This window comes from Cynocephalus volans, chromosome 7 (assembly GCF_027409185.1).
Source record: "Cynocephalus volans isolate mCynVol1 chromosome 7, mCynVol1.pri, whole genome shotgun sequence".
Lineage (NCBI taxonomy): Eukaryota > Metazoa > Chordata > Mammalia > Dermoptera > Cynocephalidae > Cynocephalus > Cynocephalus volans.
In genome coordinates this window covers 74933941-74954308 of record NC_084466.1, presented here as the reverse complement: position 1 = coordinate 74954308, position 20368 = coordinate 74933941, and the positions used below count along the sequence as shown (strand labels likewise).

The 20368-nt window shown below is 34.1% G+C and overlaps 1 protein-coding gene across 1 annotated transcript in view; it reads left to right on the top strand.

Moving 5' to 3' along the window:
- NBEA (neurobeachin) overlaps positions 1-20368 on the top strand; it is a 657479-nt gene that overhangs the window by 338174 nt on the left and 298937 nt on the right. Inside the window, exons 36-37 of the mRNA XM_063101747.1 lie at positions 14752-14860; positions 18120-18286. Coding sequence (XP_062957817.1) covers positions 14752-14860; positions 18120-18286 — 276 coding nt within the window. The remainder of the gene's footprint in view (positions 1-14751; positions 14861-18119; positions 18287-20368) is intronic.

The window sequence follows — 20368 nt, the reverse complement described above, 5'->3', positions numbered from 1 at the left end:
TATCTCTTATATTTTACTTTAGGGCACAGCTTGAAAACCACTGTTCTAAGCCAATATTCCAGGATTATAGTTTATGTGTCTTAAAACAATCTTAACCTGTCTTCCTCTTCTGAGAGCAGTGTCTTCTAAATCCATATTAAACTAAAGGACGAGTAAATTATCAAAATCCTCCATAAAGGCATTAACTTATTGAGACTAGTTTTACATAGAAGACTAAATAGCTAAGCAACCACAGTCATGAAGAGACTGGAAGGGGGAAGAGGAGATTTGATATAAATTGACCTTTCTGGCCTATAAACTAGTTGGGAGTAACTCCCTCTGTAAATGTGCCATAAAACAAAAGAGACTGTACTTCCTTAAATAAAATACACTGAACTAGTATTAGAAACCTGGGGATCAATCCTAAGAATGACCCTAATCTAACAATATTAGACAAGTCTGTGTGCTCTCTGTAATCTTTCCAATAATACTCTTTCTAAGTAGTTAGCTGAGGGGCAGATTTTGTGACTATGCAACTGAATGACACTAAGAAATCAAACCCAAGACTTCCCATTATTCACACTGTATTAACTCAATGGTCCTCAAATTTTGGTACGCATCTGTATCACAAGGGGTGTTTATTAAACATATAGATGTTAGGGTCTCATACCTATGGAATCAGTATCTCTGAGTGGGACTTAGACAATTTTTAATATGTTATGCAAGGGATCAAGATCTTTAATGCATAGCAATTTTTGAGAACTTCTACCCTTAAATCACTGACCTTACCAGCCACGTAAAATTATCACACCACTATCTTTATCCATAACTGACAACATAAATATGGCCATATGCTAAGTTATTTTTCCTATGCTGCTCTAAATATAATAACTGTTTAGGTTCATGGTAGATTAATTTAACGATCTGCTCTTACGTATTTGAAGTTTTAAGACTTATTTGAAGCCACAATTACAAGTGATAAGAAAATGAAATACTAATCTGTGGATTCTTGGTTTCATCTAACACAATTACTTGGTTTCAGAGTTTTCTCATAAAAGTTAATTAGATGGGGGAAAGGGATGGTTTTCAACCAGTGCTAATTCCCTCTGCTCACTTTACCTTCTCTTTTTAATGCCTCTCTCCTTTCCACACTAAGTCCTTAGATATCAATCTCAAGCTCCAAAATTACCCTTTAGGTTTTTCTTCCTTTTCTCTATTTCTCACCCGTTTGAAATGTCAGTTTCCATAGTGAATCCAATCCAAGACAAATGTAGGTCTGATAATAGATTTGCATATAACACATTGACTTAAAGGCATGAATAATTGATAAATTTTATCCTCTGGGAAAGATTTAGTATTTTAAGAGAGTAAATTATTATCCTATATAATCTTTTTTTCCTAATAGCCATGTATAGGGGGAGATTTTTATGTCTCTAGTGTCTATTTTTCCATCTCCCTTTCTTCTACACCAATCGCAATTTTGAAAATAGTCTGCTACATGTACCACTGATTTTCTGATCTTTGTAGTTTTATAGCCCATAAAAATGAGTAAATTGGGTCATGCTCAAAAAAAAAGATTTCAATTAAGTAGTACATTTCATAACTAATATGCCGGATTACAAATCCAGATTATAAATATGCAGAATTGCTTGAAGACACACCACAATCTGGTATGGAGCTCCATAATTAAACATCAAGATCTGTCATCATTTTCTTTCCTTCTTATGATCATGAAGATAACCAATGTATCAATATTATTTCAAAGAGTACAAATCATCTCTCACTTGCTCCTCATAATAACCCTGTGAGTAAGTGTTTTCCCTCCTTAAATAAAATGTTCATATGGGGAATGCAAAATAATTAGGGTTAGGAACACTTAGCTGTCACATCTCAGGGATAGCTAGGCATTTATTCAGCTATTTGCAACAGGTGATACCTGTTGGCACTAAATTAGTTCAAGAACCAGTAGAGCCCAAAGCTTGTAAACATTTTCAAAATAAAAATTATCAGTATTTTCAAATGTAACTCTATTAAAGAACTGTAGCACAAGACATTGAGTTTCTCAGATCCAGCAAGACTCTACCTTGTAGTATCATGAGAAAATCTGTGCCTTCCTTCTGAGGTTTTAGTACCAGAGGAAATAACATTGGGCTATTAAATCAGCTCCTGCATTTTGTGGCTGTTTCACATGCAAGCAGTCTGCCTTCTTGGCTAAATAAATCAGGGTCTTAAAATTAAATCCTATGGCTTGAGCATGCACGCCCCGCCCCCCCACCTCCCCACCCCCCTGCAGTTTATAGAATATCTGAAACAGTGCACCCGCATTTTTTAATGCAGAAACTGAAACTCAAACACAGGGAAAATTATTTGTCCAAGGGCATAATGCTAATAAACAACAGAACTTAGATGCAAACTAGTTCTGCCTCTTATTTCCTAAGCCATCTGTCTATACACAATGAAAGACTATTTTGTCTGATCTCTCCTGTTGCTTTTTAATTTATTTTGTTTCTTTCATCAAAATATAGAAATTATTTATATTTAAAATTTAGGATCTCAGAGTCTCAGGTAGAAGACAAGCAACTTAAATTATAACAAACTGCATAAAGTGAAATACTTCCTAGACATTGTTATGAGGCGCGTGCACAGAGGAATCCAAGACCAACGTTGGTTTTATAGCTTTTTTAATAGTTGACAACTCTTTTTGGTGTTACAGCTCTTTTTGATGTTACAGCACTTTATTGCTTGCAAGCAAGGAGAGCACTGGGAGTAAAGACTCCTAGATCAGTGTCTCCCAGAACAAAAGAAAAGACCCCCTTATGTAGCCTAAATTCCTGCCCTTTTCCCTCCCAGGTTCCCATTCAGGTCCTCTTATGTAAATGAGGGATGCTGCTAATTTCGATTGGCTGATTGTGGGACACAGTCCGTTGGTCACTTTAGGAGTTTAATTTGCCTCTGGCCCCTGGGGGGTGTGAGACTGCTGTTATAGAGGGCGGGCCCAGGAAGCAGGCAGGGTAAATGGCAGGGGCCAGAGTCTACAGTGGAGCATAGAGTTTCTAAAGCAGTTTCTCAAGGGGAAAAGGGAAAGCTTAAAAATCAGAAAATGCTTAGGGTTCCCTGCAACAACATCAGAACTTTCTTGCTGATATCTATTCTATTTGGAATAGGATACTTTGTTTTGTCTCCTGACTTCCTTTTCTAATGTCCATGACAACTTTATCTTTTATTAGAATAGGAATGAATAGGGTTGAACAAATTGTTATCTTTTTCTGTTCCCTTTTTAAAAATAACTTACATTAGAAAATGAAGACCACTTCATTCAACTTCCTAGGTTGTTTAGATACTGTAAGTAGGAAAATATTCTATAATAGATATTTCTAAGTAATTTGATATTTTTATTTACCTCATGTTCTGGGAGTGAAATGTACCGTAGAGTTTTAGTGTTAAAAAACTACATTATCATTAAAATTCTATTTCTTCTTTGCCCCTCCTTCCCACATAATATATTCATGCATTCATTGTCATTTATTCATTTAGCTATATACTGTCAGTGAGCCCATATGTCATGACAGGCGCCATATAAATCATATTGGATACTGAGATGGATAGGTCTCAAACTGAATTTTACAGTGTGAGAGAAACTTGTTTAAAAGAAAAAAAAAGGGAGGGAGGGAGGAAGGAAGGAAGGAAGGAAGGAGAAGAGAGAGAGGAAGGAAGAAAGAAGAGAGGAAGGAAGAAAGAAGAGAGAGAGGAAGGAAGGGAGGGAGGGAGGAAGGAAGGAAGGAGAAGAGAGAGAGGAAGGAAGGAAGAAAGAAAGAAGAGAGAGAGGAAGGAAGAAAGAAGAGAGAGAGGAAGGAAGGGAGGGAGGGAGGAAGGAAGGAAGGAGAAGAGAGAGAGGAAGGAAGAAAGAAGAGAGAGAGGAAGGAAGAAAGAAGAGAGGAAGGAAGAAAGAAGAGAGAGAGGAAGGAAGGGAGGGAGGGAGGGAGAAAGGAAGGAAGGGAAGGAAGGAAATGTGATAAATATAATTCCCCAAACATTTGAGAGATTGGGAGAAGTCTCTTAACTCAATTGGGAGAAGGGGATGGCAGAGGAATGACAAAGGTTTTTCCAGAACATACAATAACTATGTTAAAGTGGCAGCAGATAAGTTTGGAGAAGTAGACAGACATTTATTATGGGTAGCCTTTGAAAATATTTAAGTTTAGATAACACTGATTACAAGTGAAAAATGTGTTAGAAGAATAGAAGATTTGAGGAAGGCAGAAAAATTTGGGACTCTTGTAATCTGGTTGAGAGATGATTAAGTTTTAAATTAAAGCAACGTCAATGGAAGGAATTAACAGATTAAAAGTATAATAAGGAGGTAAAATTGACAAGACTCAGTGGTTAATATAACATGATTTAAAATACTTAGTTCAATATGAAGTGGTTTTAAAGCCACATTTCAGTGGATTGACAAGTGAGTAGGGATTTCTGCTAAAGCTGTATGGGTTACTCAGTGCTCTGAGGTTACCGTCTGCTTCAGAACATTCACATTCTACACAGGGCATAGTGTTTGAGGCATCATGGGTCTTATAAGAGGACTCCTCCAGGGCCATCCCTCCCCGCTGTTGTTAGTGGCTAAAAGAGAAGGAATGCCCTGAGGGCACATGCCTAAAGTAACAATGCTTTTGGGATTTTAAACTTTCAGCCAGAAATGAAGCAGAGAATATAGCCTGGAACTATAAGGCTAAACCAAGACTTCTAAAAGGACTCTTCTTGCTGTCAGCAAAAACAAAAGCTAAACTATGTATGGAGAAACACTAACCGAAGTTAGGTCCATGGGACTCCTGCTGATTAAGACCAGAAATGAGGTAACAAAGATGACTATGTCTATGAGACTGAAAGCCAGTGTGCATAAGACTCAGCAAGGGGGAAAAAATTTAGATCACTAAAGACTGCAAAGATTAGAATTATAAGATAAAGGAAATAAAAAAGCACACAGTAGAATGAATAAAAAGAGATTATTAAAAACGAACAGGAAGATTTAGAAAAATTGAAACTTGTAGAATTAAAAAGTACAAGTTGGAAAAAATGTATTAATGATTCATAGATTAGATAAAGATGGAGGGAAGTAGTTAATTGGAACATATATATATATATATATATATTTTTTTTTTTTTTTTTGTCTTTTTGTGACTGGCCGCACCGCGCTCAGCCAGTGAGTGTGCCGGCCATCCTTATATAGGATCCGAACCCACGGCAGGAGCACTGCTGCGCTCCCAGCACCGCACACTCCCGAGTGCGCCACGGGGTCAGCCCTGGAACATATATTTTGAAAAAATTTTACCCAGAGTGCGAGAGAACAAGAGATAAAAATATTAAAGTGACCTTAATAGATATGGAGGTGAAATGAGGAAGTTTAATTTACAAGTCATGAGAACTGAAGAAGAAATGAATATAGAATAGGTGAAATGAAATATTTTTAAAGATAATTGTTGAGGACTTTTCAGAACTGATTGAAAACTGAATATAGAGACACAGTAATCACAATATACCTCGGTAGGATAAATAAAAAGAAATCCATGCTAGACACATGGGACTGAAACTGTAGAACACCAAAAAACTCGTCATCTACAAAAAAGAAAAGAAAAATTAGAATAATAGCAACAATGAAAATTAGAAGATGTCATAATATTTTCAAGTGTTAGCGGAAAAAGTAATTCTCAATAATTATACATGCAGCAAAAATATTTTCAAGAAAGTGGAGGGAGGATGGTGTAGTAACTGTGTGGCATTTTAACTACCCCAGTCCCATCCCTGGCTCCCCAGTTCAATGGAAGCCATTAAAAAAACAAAACAAAAAACCCCACATTACAACACTGTACCAAAGGGAGCAGAATGGATCTCATTAGGAAAGAATTATAATCAATTATCTGTTCTGGCCTGTCTGGTGGCTTCCTGCAAGAATGGCTTAAAAATTTGTCTTTATTTCCTTTTATTTCCCCTAATTCAGAACTGACAATGTGAATTAAGCTGCTTCCCTATAGGCATTTGTTGAAAACATTTATAAGCTAATGTCTTAGGATGCTACTGCCTCAGGTGATAGGTAAGAATTTGGGCAAACAATGGACTAACCAAAAAGCTTGGGAGGAACAGCTAGAAAATGAGATGCACTTAAGGACTTTGAAAACCTCTGAGATATTCCTGGAAATCTAAAAGGCCATGCACATACTCTCGAAAGACCTGAGAAGGCCTTAAACTCTCAACCCCTGATGACCTGGAGACAATATGGAAGCAGGAAGCTCTAAGATAGAATTGAATTAGGCATGGTTTAGTGCTGAAGGGCTGTCCTTACTAATACACAGAGCTCCTTGGGAAAATCTGGGGGAATTTTTGATCTAGGCATTTAGGGAAACCTTGGTCCAATCATTAGCTGATCAGTAACATAATGAAACAGAGACTCAGTGGCCACACATGACAAAGAATTCAGACTTTACAAAATTAGTTCATAAAAGTCATTTAACAAACAGATGACAAACAACAACAAATCCTGGAAAGGGGAGACATTTCAAGAGTTGCCATATTATAATATCCAAAATGTCAAGTTTTTAAGAAAAATTGCAAGGATGAAAAGATGTAAATGTCTTCTACACAGCAAAAAATCATAGAAACGATGCCTGAGGAATTGACTGACATTGGACTTTCTAAGCACAGATGTTAAATATTTTCAATATGTTCCATGAGTTAAAGGAGATGTGTCTAAAGAAATAAAGGAACATGTGAGAATGATATTTGACCAAACTGAGAATATCAACAAAGTGATAGAAATTATAAAAATGAACCAAACAGAAATTTTGGAGTTGTAAAGCACAATGATCAAAATTTAGAGAACTCACACTTCCTGATTTCAAAACTTAATGCAAAGCTGCAGTAATCAAAACAGTGTGGCCCTGGAATAAGGATAGACTTACAGACCAATTTAATAGAATTGAGAGTCCAGAAATAAACCAATACATTTATGCTCAACTGATTTTCAACAAGGGTACCAATACCATTAAATAGGGAAAGGACAGTCATTTTAACAAATGATGCTGGGACTAGATATCCACATGCAAAAGAATGAATCTAGACCCACTCCCACACCATCTAGTAAAAATTAACTCAAAATGTATGAAAGAGCTGAATGCAAGAGTTATAACTATTAGAAGGAAACATAGGAGAAAGTCTGTAAGACCTTGGGTGAGGCAATGGTTTTCTTAGACATGACAACAAAAGCAAAAGCAAAGAAAAAATAGGTACATTTGTAGTCAGCAAATTCATAACTTTTGTGTGTCAACGGACGTTCGTTTTCAAGAAAGTGAAAAGACAATAGCATAATTGGAGGAAATGTTTGCAAATCATATGTCTGATAAGAGTCTAGTATCCAGAATATTTAAGAACTCTTGCAAATTAAAAATAGAAAGACAACCCCATATTTTAAAATAGGCAGGAGATTTAAACAGACATTTCTCCAAAGAAGATATGTAAATGGTCAAGGAGCACATGCAAAGGTGCTCAGCATCATTAGCCATTAGAGAAATGCAAATCACAACCACAATGAGGTACCACTTTGCACTCACTAGAATGGCTGATTTTTAAAATAATTTCAAAAATAGACAATAACAAACTTTGGCAAGGACTTGCAGTAATTGGAACCCTCATACATTGTTGGTGGCATGTAAAATGGTGCAGCCTCTATGGAAAACAGTTTGGCTGTCCTCAACAAATTATACTTAGAGTTACCATATGACCCAGCACTTCCACTCTTATTTATATTCTAAAGAGAATTTAAACATAGGCATATACAAAAACTAGTACCTAAAAGTTTATAACAGCTTTATTAATAATAGCCAAAAAGTAGAAATAACCCAAATGTTCATCAGTGGATAATGGATAAAATGATGAATGGCTAAACAGAATGTGGTATATGCATACGATGCAATATTACTCAGCCATAAAAAGGAATGAAGTACTGATGCATGCTACAACATGCATGATCCTGGAAGATATTATGCTACATGAAAGAGGCCAGACACAAAAGGCCATGAATGGTATGATTCCATTTAAATGAAATATCCAGAATAGAAAAATTCATAGAAAATGTAGATGAGTATTAACAAGAGGATAGGAGGAAGAGGAAATTGAGACTAACTTCTAACAGGCATGGAGAATTTTGTGTAATGACAGAAATGTTTTAGAATTACATAGCATTGATGGTTGCGCAACATAGTGAATATACTAAAACCCACTAAAGTGTACACTTTTAAATGGTATTTTATTATTTAGAGTATATCTCAATTTTAAAAATACTTTTAAAAATTAGGATGAAATGAACATTTAGAGATTACAAAAATCTTAGAGAGTTTACCCCTGAGAGAACAGTAACTGAAAAACTTACCATGTATACATGTCAGGATAAAAGAAAATAATCTCATCAGGACAGTGAGATACAAAGAGAACTGTGTGCAAATAAATTGGTAGTCATGTATGTACATCTAAGCAGAGATTATAAAGTGGTAATGATGTGTAATGTGTGAGTTTGAACTGGACAATACTGGACAATAGCATGTGTGTCCAAAGGGGATCATTAGGTCATATCGTTGGAGGAGAGGATTATGATATTATTTACCTTTATACCTGTTTAAATTAACTTCACCTGATAAAATTCCAAGCATATCAATGAAAAAAATAGAAGGAATATATTTCTAATCAGTGGAGAGTGAAAATACGGAAACAAAACAGAGGCTTCTATCCTCACTTCCATACCCCCATAAAAGCCTTAAAAAAAGTTGGACTAACAGAATTTTTTTAAGCGTTGGGCTAGAATTATGTACATTATATATCAGTAAACACAATGAAAATAAATTAACTTTAATTTCCAGTTAAAAACAGAATTTCTCAGGTTGTATTAAAAATCCAGCTGTGTGGTATTTACTAAAGGCATACCTAAAGGCTAAGGAGTGTTGAAAGTAAAAGGGTAGAAAAATATATACCGGACACTAACCAAAGGCTGAAGCTGACATAGCTATGTTAATATTTTTAAAAAAATAGATTTTAAGGCAAAAACATTACTAATAAAGGACCTAGTTTTATACTTAAGAAAAGTTATATTTACCAGTAAGATACTACCATTCTAAACTTGTATGTTTCAAATAAATATCCTCAAAATATGTAAAACAGAAATTGATGAAACATCAGGGAGAAAATGACAAATCTGCCATCTTTGTGGAAGATTTCAATACTTCTATCTCAATTACCAAAATATTAAGACAAAAAAATTCAGTGACTGTATATAAGATTAGAATAAACATAATTAGTAAGTATGATCTTATTGACATTTATAGAACTTTTCACCCAACTGTAAGGAGTACATATTCTTCTCAAGTAAACATGTGTAACATTTATAGACTCTGATCACATAACTAGATCATAGCACAATTCTCATCAAATTTTAAGAATTAGTATTGTACGTACCATGATATCTGACCACTGTACATTCACGTTTGAAGGCAAGAACATGAAAACATATTAAAATATCTTCATTATTATGGAAAAATTTTAACACGCAAGTAACATACTTAAAGTCAAATCAAAAGTGTTTGGAACTTAGTAATGGATATATTAAATTCAAAAACTTGTTGAATGCAAGGAGAGTGAAACTTGAAGATGAGTGTATAGGTGTAAACAGTTAATTATAGGAAAAGCCTAAAATTAATTACCTAAATCTCCAACTAGAAAAAGAGTGTCTAAGTTAGAAAAAGAACCAAATAAGCCTTCACAAAGTAGAATGAAGTTGATAATCAAGAGCCAATCAGAAATCAGTGAAGTAGAAAAATAAGATAAAGTAGAATGAAAAAAGACAAAAGTTTATTCTCTTAAAAAAATAAAATAAAATAGGCAAACTCTCCGAAGATTAATCAAGAACAAAATAGACAAAACACAGTGAACATATATTAGTCCATTTCTATTGCTTATAACACAGTACTTGAAACTGGGTGATTTGTAAGAAAACAAAATGTATTGCTTATAGTTTCAGAGGCTGGGAAGTCCAAAGTCCAGGGAACACATCTGGTGAGAGTTTTACAGCATCTGGTGGTGGCTTTACATCAACTCAGGGGTCTCAAATGGTAGAAAATGGTGGAGCAGAGAGAGACTAACTTCCTCAACTATCTTTAAAGCCATCGGAACCACTCCAATTATTCCAAGAATGGATCAGTCGATTCACAAGGGTACAGCGTACAGTTCTCACAATCCAATCACCTCTTCAAGGCCCCACCTTTCAACTACTGTAATAGGATTTCCCACCCTCAGTAGTTACAGTGGGGAACTTCAATGACTTTGGGGGGACCATTCAGTCCACTGCAGAACATAAGGAATGAAAAAGGTACATAATTATACATAAAATAGAAATTAGAAAAGAAAATGAGAGTGTTATCAAAACATTATGTCATTAAAATTACAAATTTAAATGGGCAAATTCCTAGAAAATATGTAACTTCCTATAACCGAGTGAGAAAACACAAAACTGTAAATAGTTCTTTGAATATGAAAGGAAGGTAATTAGTAAAAATTCTTTCTACAGAGAAAATTCTAAGCCCAAATGGTTTCCAGGTATATTCTACCAAATGTTCAAGTAAAACACCATTCCACCCTTACAGAAACTGTTAGAGAACAGAAACAGAGGGAATGGACCAGCTCATTTGTTGAGGCCCATGTGCTCTTGACTCCCAAAGCAAACATGATTTGTGGGAGATAGGAAAATCACAGGCCAGTCTCCCTCATGAATGTAATTGTGTAAATCCTAATTAGAAGATTACCAGACCCTAATCCAGCTGTGTATAAAAATATACAATGTCTCTGTGTTGGATGGAGAAGTGGCGGTAGGGGACTGAAGGAGGGAGATGAGAGAGTTATCCCAGAAATGTAAAAGTTGTTCATCATTTAAAAATTTTCTAAAAACGTCATTCATTTATCATATTAAAGGTAAAAACCTTTATGATTATCTCAGTAGGTACAGAAGCATGTATTAAAATTCAACAACTTTCATTATTTAAATAAAATATATTCTTAGGAAACTAGGAATAGAAGAGAATCTTCTTAATCTGAAAAAGAGTATCTACAGAAAACCTGCAGCTTTATACATCACATTCATAAATAAGCATTCTGAACAACATATTGCTTTGGCATACGTACATATATGAGATAAAACAATTTATTAAAGAAGCAAGAGACTGAGAAACACAAAATGCAACAGAATGGTGTATATACACACACAAGCATATATAATAAATTTGTATTTATTTAAATATAATATTTTTAAAGTGAATGATGTTAATACAGTAAAGACATCCATGCCACCTCTGAAATCCTGAGTGAAAACAAATCGACTTTGAAAAAGAAATTCAAATTCCATCATCAATGAAATTTAGTTTTGTAAGTTTCCTTAGCAGTCCAGATGTAGGTCTGAGGAGGGAGACCAATGTCTTAATCCAGGGTTACATATTTTGAGAGCCAGTGCAGCAGGTACATCAGGAACTGAGTGAAGGGACTGGCAAGAGAGTGGCGAAAGCATGGGATCGTGGGATCCAAACATGATGGGAAAGGAAGTGAATTTGGGCATAAAACAAAAGATGAGGAGGAAAACAGAGAGATTGAAGAACTAGAGGTTAGAGAAAAGTCAAGAGTTTATTTTTGCCTGGGCCAGAGGGAGGGACTTATGAAGGGGAGAGAGAGCTGCAAGAGTAGGAGGTTGCAGTCTGAAGCAGATTCTTGAAGCTTAAAGATTTAAGAAGTAAAGCCACTTCGGGCCAGTAGACCTATTGCCTGCAGTGAGGAAGAATTGAAAATCTTTGGAATTAATGAGGTCAAGGAATCATGAGCTACTATGGGGAATATTTTTCCGTGTGTGTGGGTAATGAAGTCACCCAGAATGATGGCAAGAGTCAGATAGAAAGCTGCCTTCTCCTCATGTAAATAAAACAACTTAGATTAGTTGACATGTAGCTCGTAAATGCTTGAGATAGGAGGACAGGCTGTGTCTGAGGCAAGTCTTTCATTACACCACCCCCACCCCACTCACCCCCACCCCCACCCCATGCCCTTTGCTTTGCCAGTCCCTTGCTTTGCTCCTGGGAATGGTATCTATTAACCAGCCAGACCACGAGCCTTTCCCGTCCTGCTGTCTCCTGTTAATCTATTTAAGTTTTGTAATCTGCACTAATTTGCACATATTAAATTTCTTCCTGGCTTTCTTCAGCCTTCAGCATGCACTAGACAAAGCCACTGAACCAAATGCTTCAATTTTCACATCTCTTCTGTCATTTGAAGCCTGTTTACAAAATGCAGGCGAATAATTTCATCTAAGTTAATACTGAGAGTTTATGTTATAGTCTTTATTTTTCAGTCTCCCTCAGTGATTGAGACGAAGGCTATGTAATTGTTTGCCCTCCAACATTATTTACAAAGAAGTTTGGACCTTTTTCTTAAGTATTGTACTTTGTAACAGATTCCCGTAACCTTTGTGTTCTTTTGATAATTTGTGTTGTGGTTAACTTTGGATTGAAAACTAGCCAGCATTCCCATTGGTATGTGCCTATTTCCTTCTCAAGTCATTGGAGAGAATACCATTGCATGTTCCTGGGAAATATCTCCACCTATCCTGCCGCTTTGCGATATTTTAGTGGTGCCTCTGCCATACTGCCAGAACCACCCGCACTGTTCCTAGAGTAATGGAGTTGTCATTTAACCTAAATCTCATCAAGGAGTAAATAAATCTATGTCAGAGCAGACTTGGATTTGGGAAGATTTCTGCTGAGAACTGTCTTGAGATTCAGTGCTGCTGCTCAGAATTTACATTACTACTCTGAAATAAAGGAACCATTCACCTGTCAGTTTTTGTGGAAGATGCCGCCTATATATTACAAATTATCTGGTGAAAAGATATTAAAACTTAGTGCTGTGTAATTCAATCTTAATACATTAGAAAGAACAAATACATTCAATACAGTCAGACTCACCTCAAAGACATGTAGCTTTTTAAAATTATACTTAAAAGATAATCTAGAAATATCAGGATATATAATATTTTTTTCTTTGCTTGTATGTGTTTATCAGTGAAGAAGACAAGTTTGCCATGGGTACATAGATATCCAGTGGAGAATATAGGAGGAATTACTATGAATTGGTAGTTAGTAAATATAAAAATTAAAATAAAGTTAAACCTACCCCATTCTGATTGTAATTTATGCCAATTTGAGTAAGAAAAAAATGATGATTCATTTCATTAATGAGCAGTTAAAATAAAGAATGGCGAAGTTAAAAGTAATATTCTTGATTAAAATCCCAGGAGAGAAAAACTGGACAATGAATGAATATGAGTATTAAAAGTGAATTTGAAAAGTACATAGATAAAGAAACTGATACTACTTCATAACCTTGCCCATTAAGTAAAACCCAGAAGGACTTGATGTTAACTTTTCAAATATTCCTTGATTTTTTTAACATACAATAACTGCTATTGCAAAAGAAAATATTTAAGAAGATATAAAAAAGATCTAATCATTGTTTAAATGGACAAGATGAAGAGAATTAATGTTAAATGGTCCTGCAAAGGATACCTGAAGTAAATGAAATTAAAAGATTTTACTTTAAAAAATATTATTAGTTAATGAAGATAGAATGCAAAATATAAAATTATGAGAATTATTTTTAAAAATTCTGATCTGCAACAAGGTACTTGATTTTTCTGAGCCCCGGTTTCGTATGTCACACAGCATCACTCCTGCCCTCTTCTTTTGGTCACAGGAAGTCACAGGGCAAGCCCAGATCTATGAGGAGTGGAAAAAGACTCCACTTTTTGATGGGACAAGGACAAAATTACACTGCAAAAGAGCATGTGGAATGGGAAATATTGTTGAAGCCATCATTGAAAATAACCTCTGCCACATTATAAAAGAAGTATAAAGAAGCTCCCTGCATATAGATATAAAAAGACATATTGCTAAGTGAGAAAAGCTAAGTACAGAACAGACTGTATAATATACTGTTAGTGTTAGAAAGTTAGGGAAAACAATATATTTGTATTTTTAATGTATATCTTAAAGTCTCTGGAAGCTAGTAACGGTGGGTACCTGTTGAGGTTGGAAGTTAGGTGAATAAGGGATGTGGTGAGAGTCTTCTCACTGTATATCTTATCACACATTTTAAGAACAATTTGACTTCCCAAATACATAGTTAAAAAATTTTTTTCTCATGTTTACCTTTTTTTAAAAACTCTGTTCACTGCAGTTCCATCTTGGAATTTGGAATCTCAGCATTTAAAGGAATTTTAGATATCATTTAGTCCTATCACCTGTATTCATTAAAGTAAGAATCTAGTCTATAGATTTCCTAATATGTAGTCTTCCAGCTTATGGGTAAAAATTTACTTCCAGGAGAGTGAATTTTGTGGCTTAACTGTTTTAAAACACCCCAATAAAAATCTTTGCTATTTATTGAGTTAAATATCTTTATTGAATTGCCTCAATCACTGGTTCACAAGACACACTATTTTATAGGGGCAAATGCTGTAACATTTTTATGGCATATATTTCTGTATTTCATTGGATTATAATTTAAAATATATTAATTGTATGATCAGCTTTTTCTAAATGTATGCATAATTAATATTTGAAATGCTGAAATTTGATTACTGAAAAAAGTTGAACTAACCAAAGCTATTAAGAACAATAATTCCAAAAGTATTTTTCTTTTTAGATTACTGTGCCATGCTATGAAGGACCATATAGTTCGGGTTGCCAATGAAGCTGAGTTTATTTTGAACAGACAGAGAGCTGAGGACGTACATAAACATGCAGAATTTGAGGTAAGGTTTTAGGAGTAGATTAAATTCTACCTTTCTGTTATAAGTCAACCATCACCCATCTGTAACCTTACATAAAAAACTTTTTTTCAAGAGAAAAAGTCTACTGAAGGCATTTCAGGTCCTATTTTTAGAAGCTTTATTAAATGTCAGACACAGAGCACTAGTTTATTTTCACTTTATTTACAACATGAAAAAATTCCTCCTGCCCTGTGCCTAGCCACCTGATAGACTGAAGTTTTTCTAACTTACTCTGAGAGTAAAAGCAAGTAAAGTTGAATAATGCAATTACTTCAGTGATTTTTAAGCTAGCAGAGGTTAATATGCCACTTAGTAGATATGAATATATGATATATTTACATGAACAAACTCATATAGGATTCAGCAAATCTCCTAATTTCAATGTTTTAAATATATCAATTATTTAGTATTTTAGTTTATTTAATTTATAAAACAAAATTGATTTCAGAAATATTTAGGTGACATTTGGCTGAGGTTAGACTCTCAGTGGCCTTGAAAGTAATGAATAACCCTACCAGTTTATTCTCCTGCTGCAACATGCCAACGAGTGTGGTGTGGCTAGAAATCAGAGCCCACAATTCCAGTTTTGATGAGGTTTTTATCTCAGTATAGCAGCTCTCTGAATCATACAAGTTGATGGACTAGGTCTAGTGATCTCTGACCTAGCTAACTGAAAAGCACGAGCCAGAAAAATAGCTGTCGTCGCTTTCATACACATAACCTCTACTTCATTTGGTCTGATGAGACAGCAGGCACTTGTCTTGTGGAATGGCAACAACTTTATTTTGAAAAAAAACCCAGATATTTAAACTTTGATAAAAGTTTAGTGACAATTGTTTATCAAAGAGAAGTTTCGTATCTCTTCAACGATGAAAAAGTATTGTTATTTATCAGTGTATTATGCAGTAACATGGATGGCAAGAAAAGATTAAATTATCTGTTCTTTTAAAAATATGTTTAGGTATAAGATATGTCAGAACTCAAACAAAATAAGTATATTCAATTTTCAACTTCTGTTAGTAAGTAAGATTTAGAATCTTAACTAAATTCCCTGCAGGGTCAGTTTTGAGCCAATCATATTTCCACTAAGAAAATGAAGATATTTTGTGTGCTATAAGGAGATCAATATTTGTCATAAGAAACATTTAAAATAGATTTTCAAGCGTCTAGGTATTAGTTAGGAGCTTTAACACATATTGAACCAAGGTAGTGTTAAGCTTAGGGTAGTGTTTCTCCACCTTTTTAAAAATTATGCCCCTCTAAGGAATCTTTTTAAACATTTTTTCCTAATTGCCTCCCCTCCACCTCAGTGTAATTTTAATACCACCACTATGCTGCATATTTGTTTGTGGGCCGTATATGCATTTCTGCTCCATGCATTAAAACAATAAGATTTTTTTCACACACTTCCAACACCAGTTTTTTCCTCCTTGGAAATGAGGTCACTCCTGTGGATGCATGGCCAAAGGTAATAAGAGGCTTTGAAAGAGACATGAAAACTTAGCATTTTTTAGGTAATGTATGTGCGTGTATATATATATAATATTAATATAAATATAATTTTGCATATATTGCCATTGTTACTTAATGTACATTATTTTTAACCCAAATGTTTACATTTATTCTCTTTAGGTTAGAGCTGTACTACTAAATGCATTGATGCATGTGTGTGTGTATGTCTGTGTGTGTGTGTGTGTATGTCTATGTGTGTGTGTATGCAGTTTACCAAATGCTTATCACTTTTAAATTATAAAAGATTTTATAAATGTCATGACATTTACTATGACTGTCTGAGGAATTTCTCTGACCCCCATATAAGCATGTATTTAGGAGGAAAAGTATACTATTCTGAGATGGGTACTTCACAGTTAAGCTTTTTAGTTAACAACTAATTGTTAAGGAAGAAAAATGTAAATTCAGTTTTACTCTTCAATGAGCTAATGAAATATTAACCTCATTACTGAGGCAGATCATTGTACTAATTGGTGATTCCCCGTACAAAAAGATGAATTGGAAAATGAATTAATCCTTCTTAGATTACTGTAGGGTTATTTCTCTAAAAAGGATGACTTGTGGTAGTAGTCTATATCAATAGATAGATGGAAGGAAATAGATTTTTGCACAGTAATGATGAATGAGAACTAGTTTTACTTGTGTAAATTTTATCAGATGTATAAAAGGTTTTTTTTCTAGTTATATGACTTGTATTACATACTTGCTAATGTTAAAATTTACAGTCAAGCCACTCTGTATAAAAATTACTATACAATGAATCAAACTTATAATTAAAGAGATGTTTCTCTTCATGTTCATATTGAACCTTTTTGATACCCAAAGCCATCCATTGGTCAACTATGTTTCTAACACCAGTGAGCATGAATAGAGACAGCTGGCAGGACAACTGATTATCATGGAAGAGGGGAAGAATAAGGCAGTTTTCATGAGACCCTCTAAACATATTAAATCACAGAGTTGGGAGGGATCATAGAGAAAACCTTGTCTCAGCTTTTCATTTTACAAATTGAAACTTGAGTACTATGAAAAAAATTGGGATTGCATGAAATATGAAAAAAGATTCTGTTCTACTAAATTCCTAAATGCCTGCTTTTTCTTCCATATCACATTAAAAACTATAAATTAAATGACAAATTTTTGATTTATGTATAATTATCAGGAAAATATTTCTTATTTTAAGTGAGATACATTAAATTGTTTGAAAATAACAACTAGATTTGCATTTTTAATGAACATTTGTGTATCTAAAATGATTATTTTAGAATATATTAAAATAAGATTTTCAAAATTAGAAGGAACCATAAAAGTCACTAATTACTTTAACATTATCCAAATTATTTTACATATACTTTAGAAAGAGCACATTTTTACCAATTTGAAAGGTGACTATATGTATTTTTTAGAACAAAATATCAAAGTATTATACTGTTTGAGTTTTAAAAATTGAATTGTTGGGCCGGCTCCGTGGCTCACTTGGGAGAGTTCAGCGCTGGTAGCGCCAAGGCTACAGGTTCGGATTCTATATAGGGAAGGCCGGTGCGCTCACTGGCTGAGCATGGTGCAGACCATACTGTGCCAAGGGTTGCGATCCCCTTACCGGTCAGGAACAACAACAACAAAAAAAAATGAATTGTTATTACCCTTTAACTTAAGGTTAGATATCATTTCTTTCTTATACATGGTAAAAAAAAGACTATTGTTCTGCATTCTTTGTATTTCTTTATAGTCACAGTGTGCCCAATATGCTGCTGATAGAAGAGAAGAAGAAAAGATGTGTGACCACCTTATCAGTGCTGCCAAACATCGAGATCATGTAACAGCAAATCAACTGAAACAGAAAATTCTCAATATTCTCACAAATAAACATGGTGCTTGGGGGGCAGTTTCTCATAGGTGAGTTATAATAAATTATAAGTAGTAAGTCATAGGTTAATTATAAAAGTTGGAATTTTAAAATATGACTATAAATTTATTTAGAAAATATGATTTAAATTATTAAAAATTGCTTGAATATTTTCCTGAAATCTTTAGTAATGCTCTATTAGAAGGGTTCAGAGGAAAATCTAAACTTTTAAAATTAGCTCCAATGGAAGTTATTTCTAATTTATCATAATATGTAATATAATACAAAATTTGTTTAGGCAATTATTTTAGACTGCTGTCTCATGTATATAACATGGGTGGTAGGTATAAGAAGTAGCTCTTTTTTTCTAATCTTTCAGAGTCGAATCTTATTAACTTTATATCATTCTTAATTTTTCTTATACACAGATAATAATATAAGCATTTACTGTAGAGAAGTGATATGTTCTTTTTAGGCATTTTCTTTCCTAGTTTCATATTTAGTCTTCCCTAGGAAGGATTTTCATCTCAAACTAGAATATTTATGATATTACAGTACAACTAAAACTAAAATTGGTTGTTCATGAATTACAAATTTTCTCCTTCCTGAAGCTTTGTGGGCATAAATTTTTTTCATCTGCATAATAATGTTTTCTAGAAACCTATCAGTGAGGCAGATCACTATTGCTGATGTTCTTTATTTTTATTTCTTCATTTTATTTGAGCCCATTAAATGTTTTTATTAAATCTCTGGCAGAGTTTGGGGGTTTGTTAAATGTAGACAGGACACTATTAAATAGAATCCTGGTAGAAGTGATCTAGAAGATGGTATTTGACCATCTGTTCTCAGATTGTAAGTGTAAAATATATTTAAGAAAACTTCGTTATTTTTATATTTAAGGTAAAATTACAATGATTGTAAGTGTAAATATATACTTAAGAAAACTTGGTTATTTTTACATTTAAGGTAAAATTACAATGTAATATCTTTAAAAATCATCAAAATTTTTAATTATAATAATAGCAATAACCAAGAGATATAATATTTATTGAATATTTGTTTTGTGCCAGGCATCATACTAAGAACTTTACATGGATTATTGAATTTAACCTTTAGAACTTCTCTATTAAGTGTGATACTGAGGTTTTCTCCATTTTACAAGAAGGAAACTGAAGCTTACAGAGGTCAAATAAAACTTACATATTATCACACTACTTGTACAAAAAAAAAAAAAAGAGGCAGAATGAAGCAGTCAGGGGTCTCCAGAGAAACACATAAAGAGAACCAATAGGATATATGTGATATTTATGTACATAGAATACATTTATTTTAGGAAATATGGTTATATGATTGTGGGAGCTGGTTAAGTCTGAAATTGGTAGGACATTCCAGCAGGCTAGAAACTCAGGTAAGATTTCTGTGTTACAGTCTCAAGGCAGAATTCCTTCATCTCCAGGAAACCGCAGTTTTTGCTAGGCCTTTAACTGATTGGAGGAACCCTACCCACACTTTTGAGGGTACTATCCTTTACGTAACATTAACTGATTATATATGTTAATCATATCTTAATAGCAACAGCAAGACTAATGTTTGACCAAACAACTGGGCACCGTAGCGTAGCCAAGTTGACACATAAAGTTTAACCAGTACACAGAGCAATAATAACATGATATTTTACCCATCTATAGACCTTGTTTTTCTTTTTGTGTCATCTGAATTGTGTTTATGTACTTAGTTCTATATCGTCAGGACAATGATATTATATTGCTAATAATTCAGCTGGTATGATTCAGAATATTGCCTTAAATGCATAAAGCCATACATGGCTTGGATTTTAATTATATTACATCATGTAATTAGAATACAGCTACAGGACAGTAACCTCTATAGCAGCGGTCGTGTGGTAACGTATCAAATGCATCCTCTGATAGCTGGGCAGCTGACCCTTTTTGATATCTCGTTAGATCGACAGAAAGAGTGGCAGACCCCTCAGAAGAACAGGTATCTTCTGTCCTTTCCTGGACATTAATTCTTAGTGCTGACTACTGAAAAAACAAAACAAAACAGTATTTCTATTATCAGCCTTTACTGTGTCACTGAACTAAAAATCTTTAAGCATAGGTTTTGTTCCC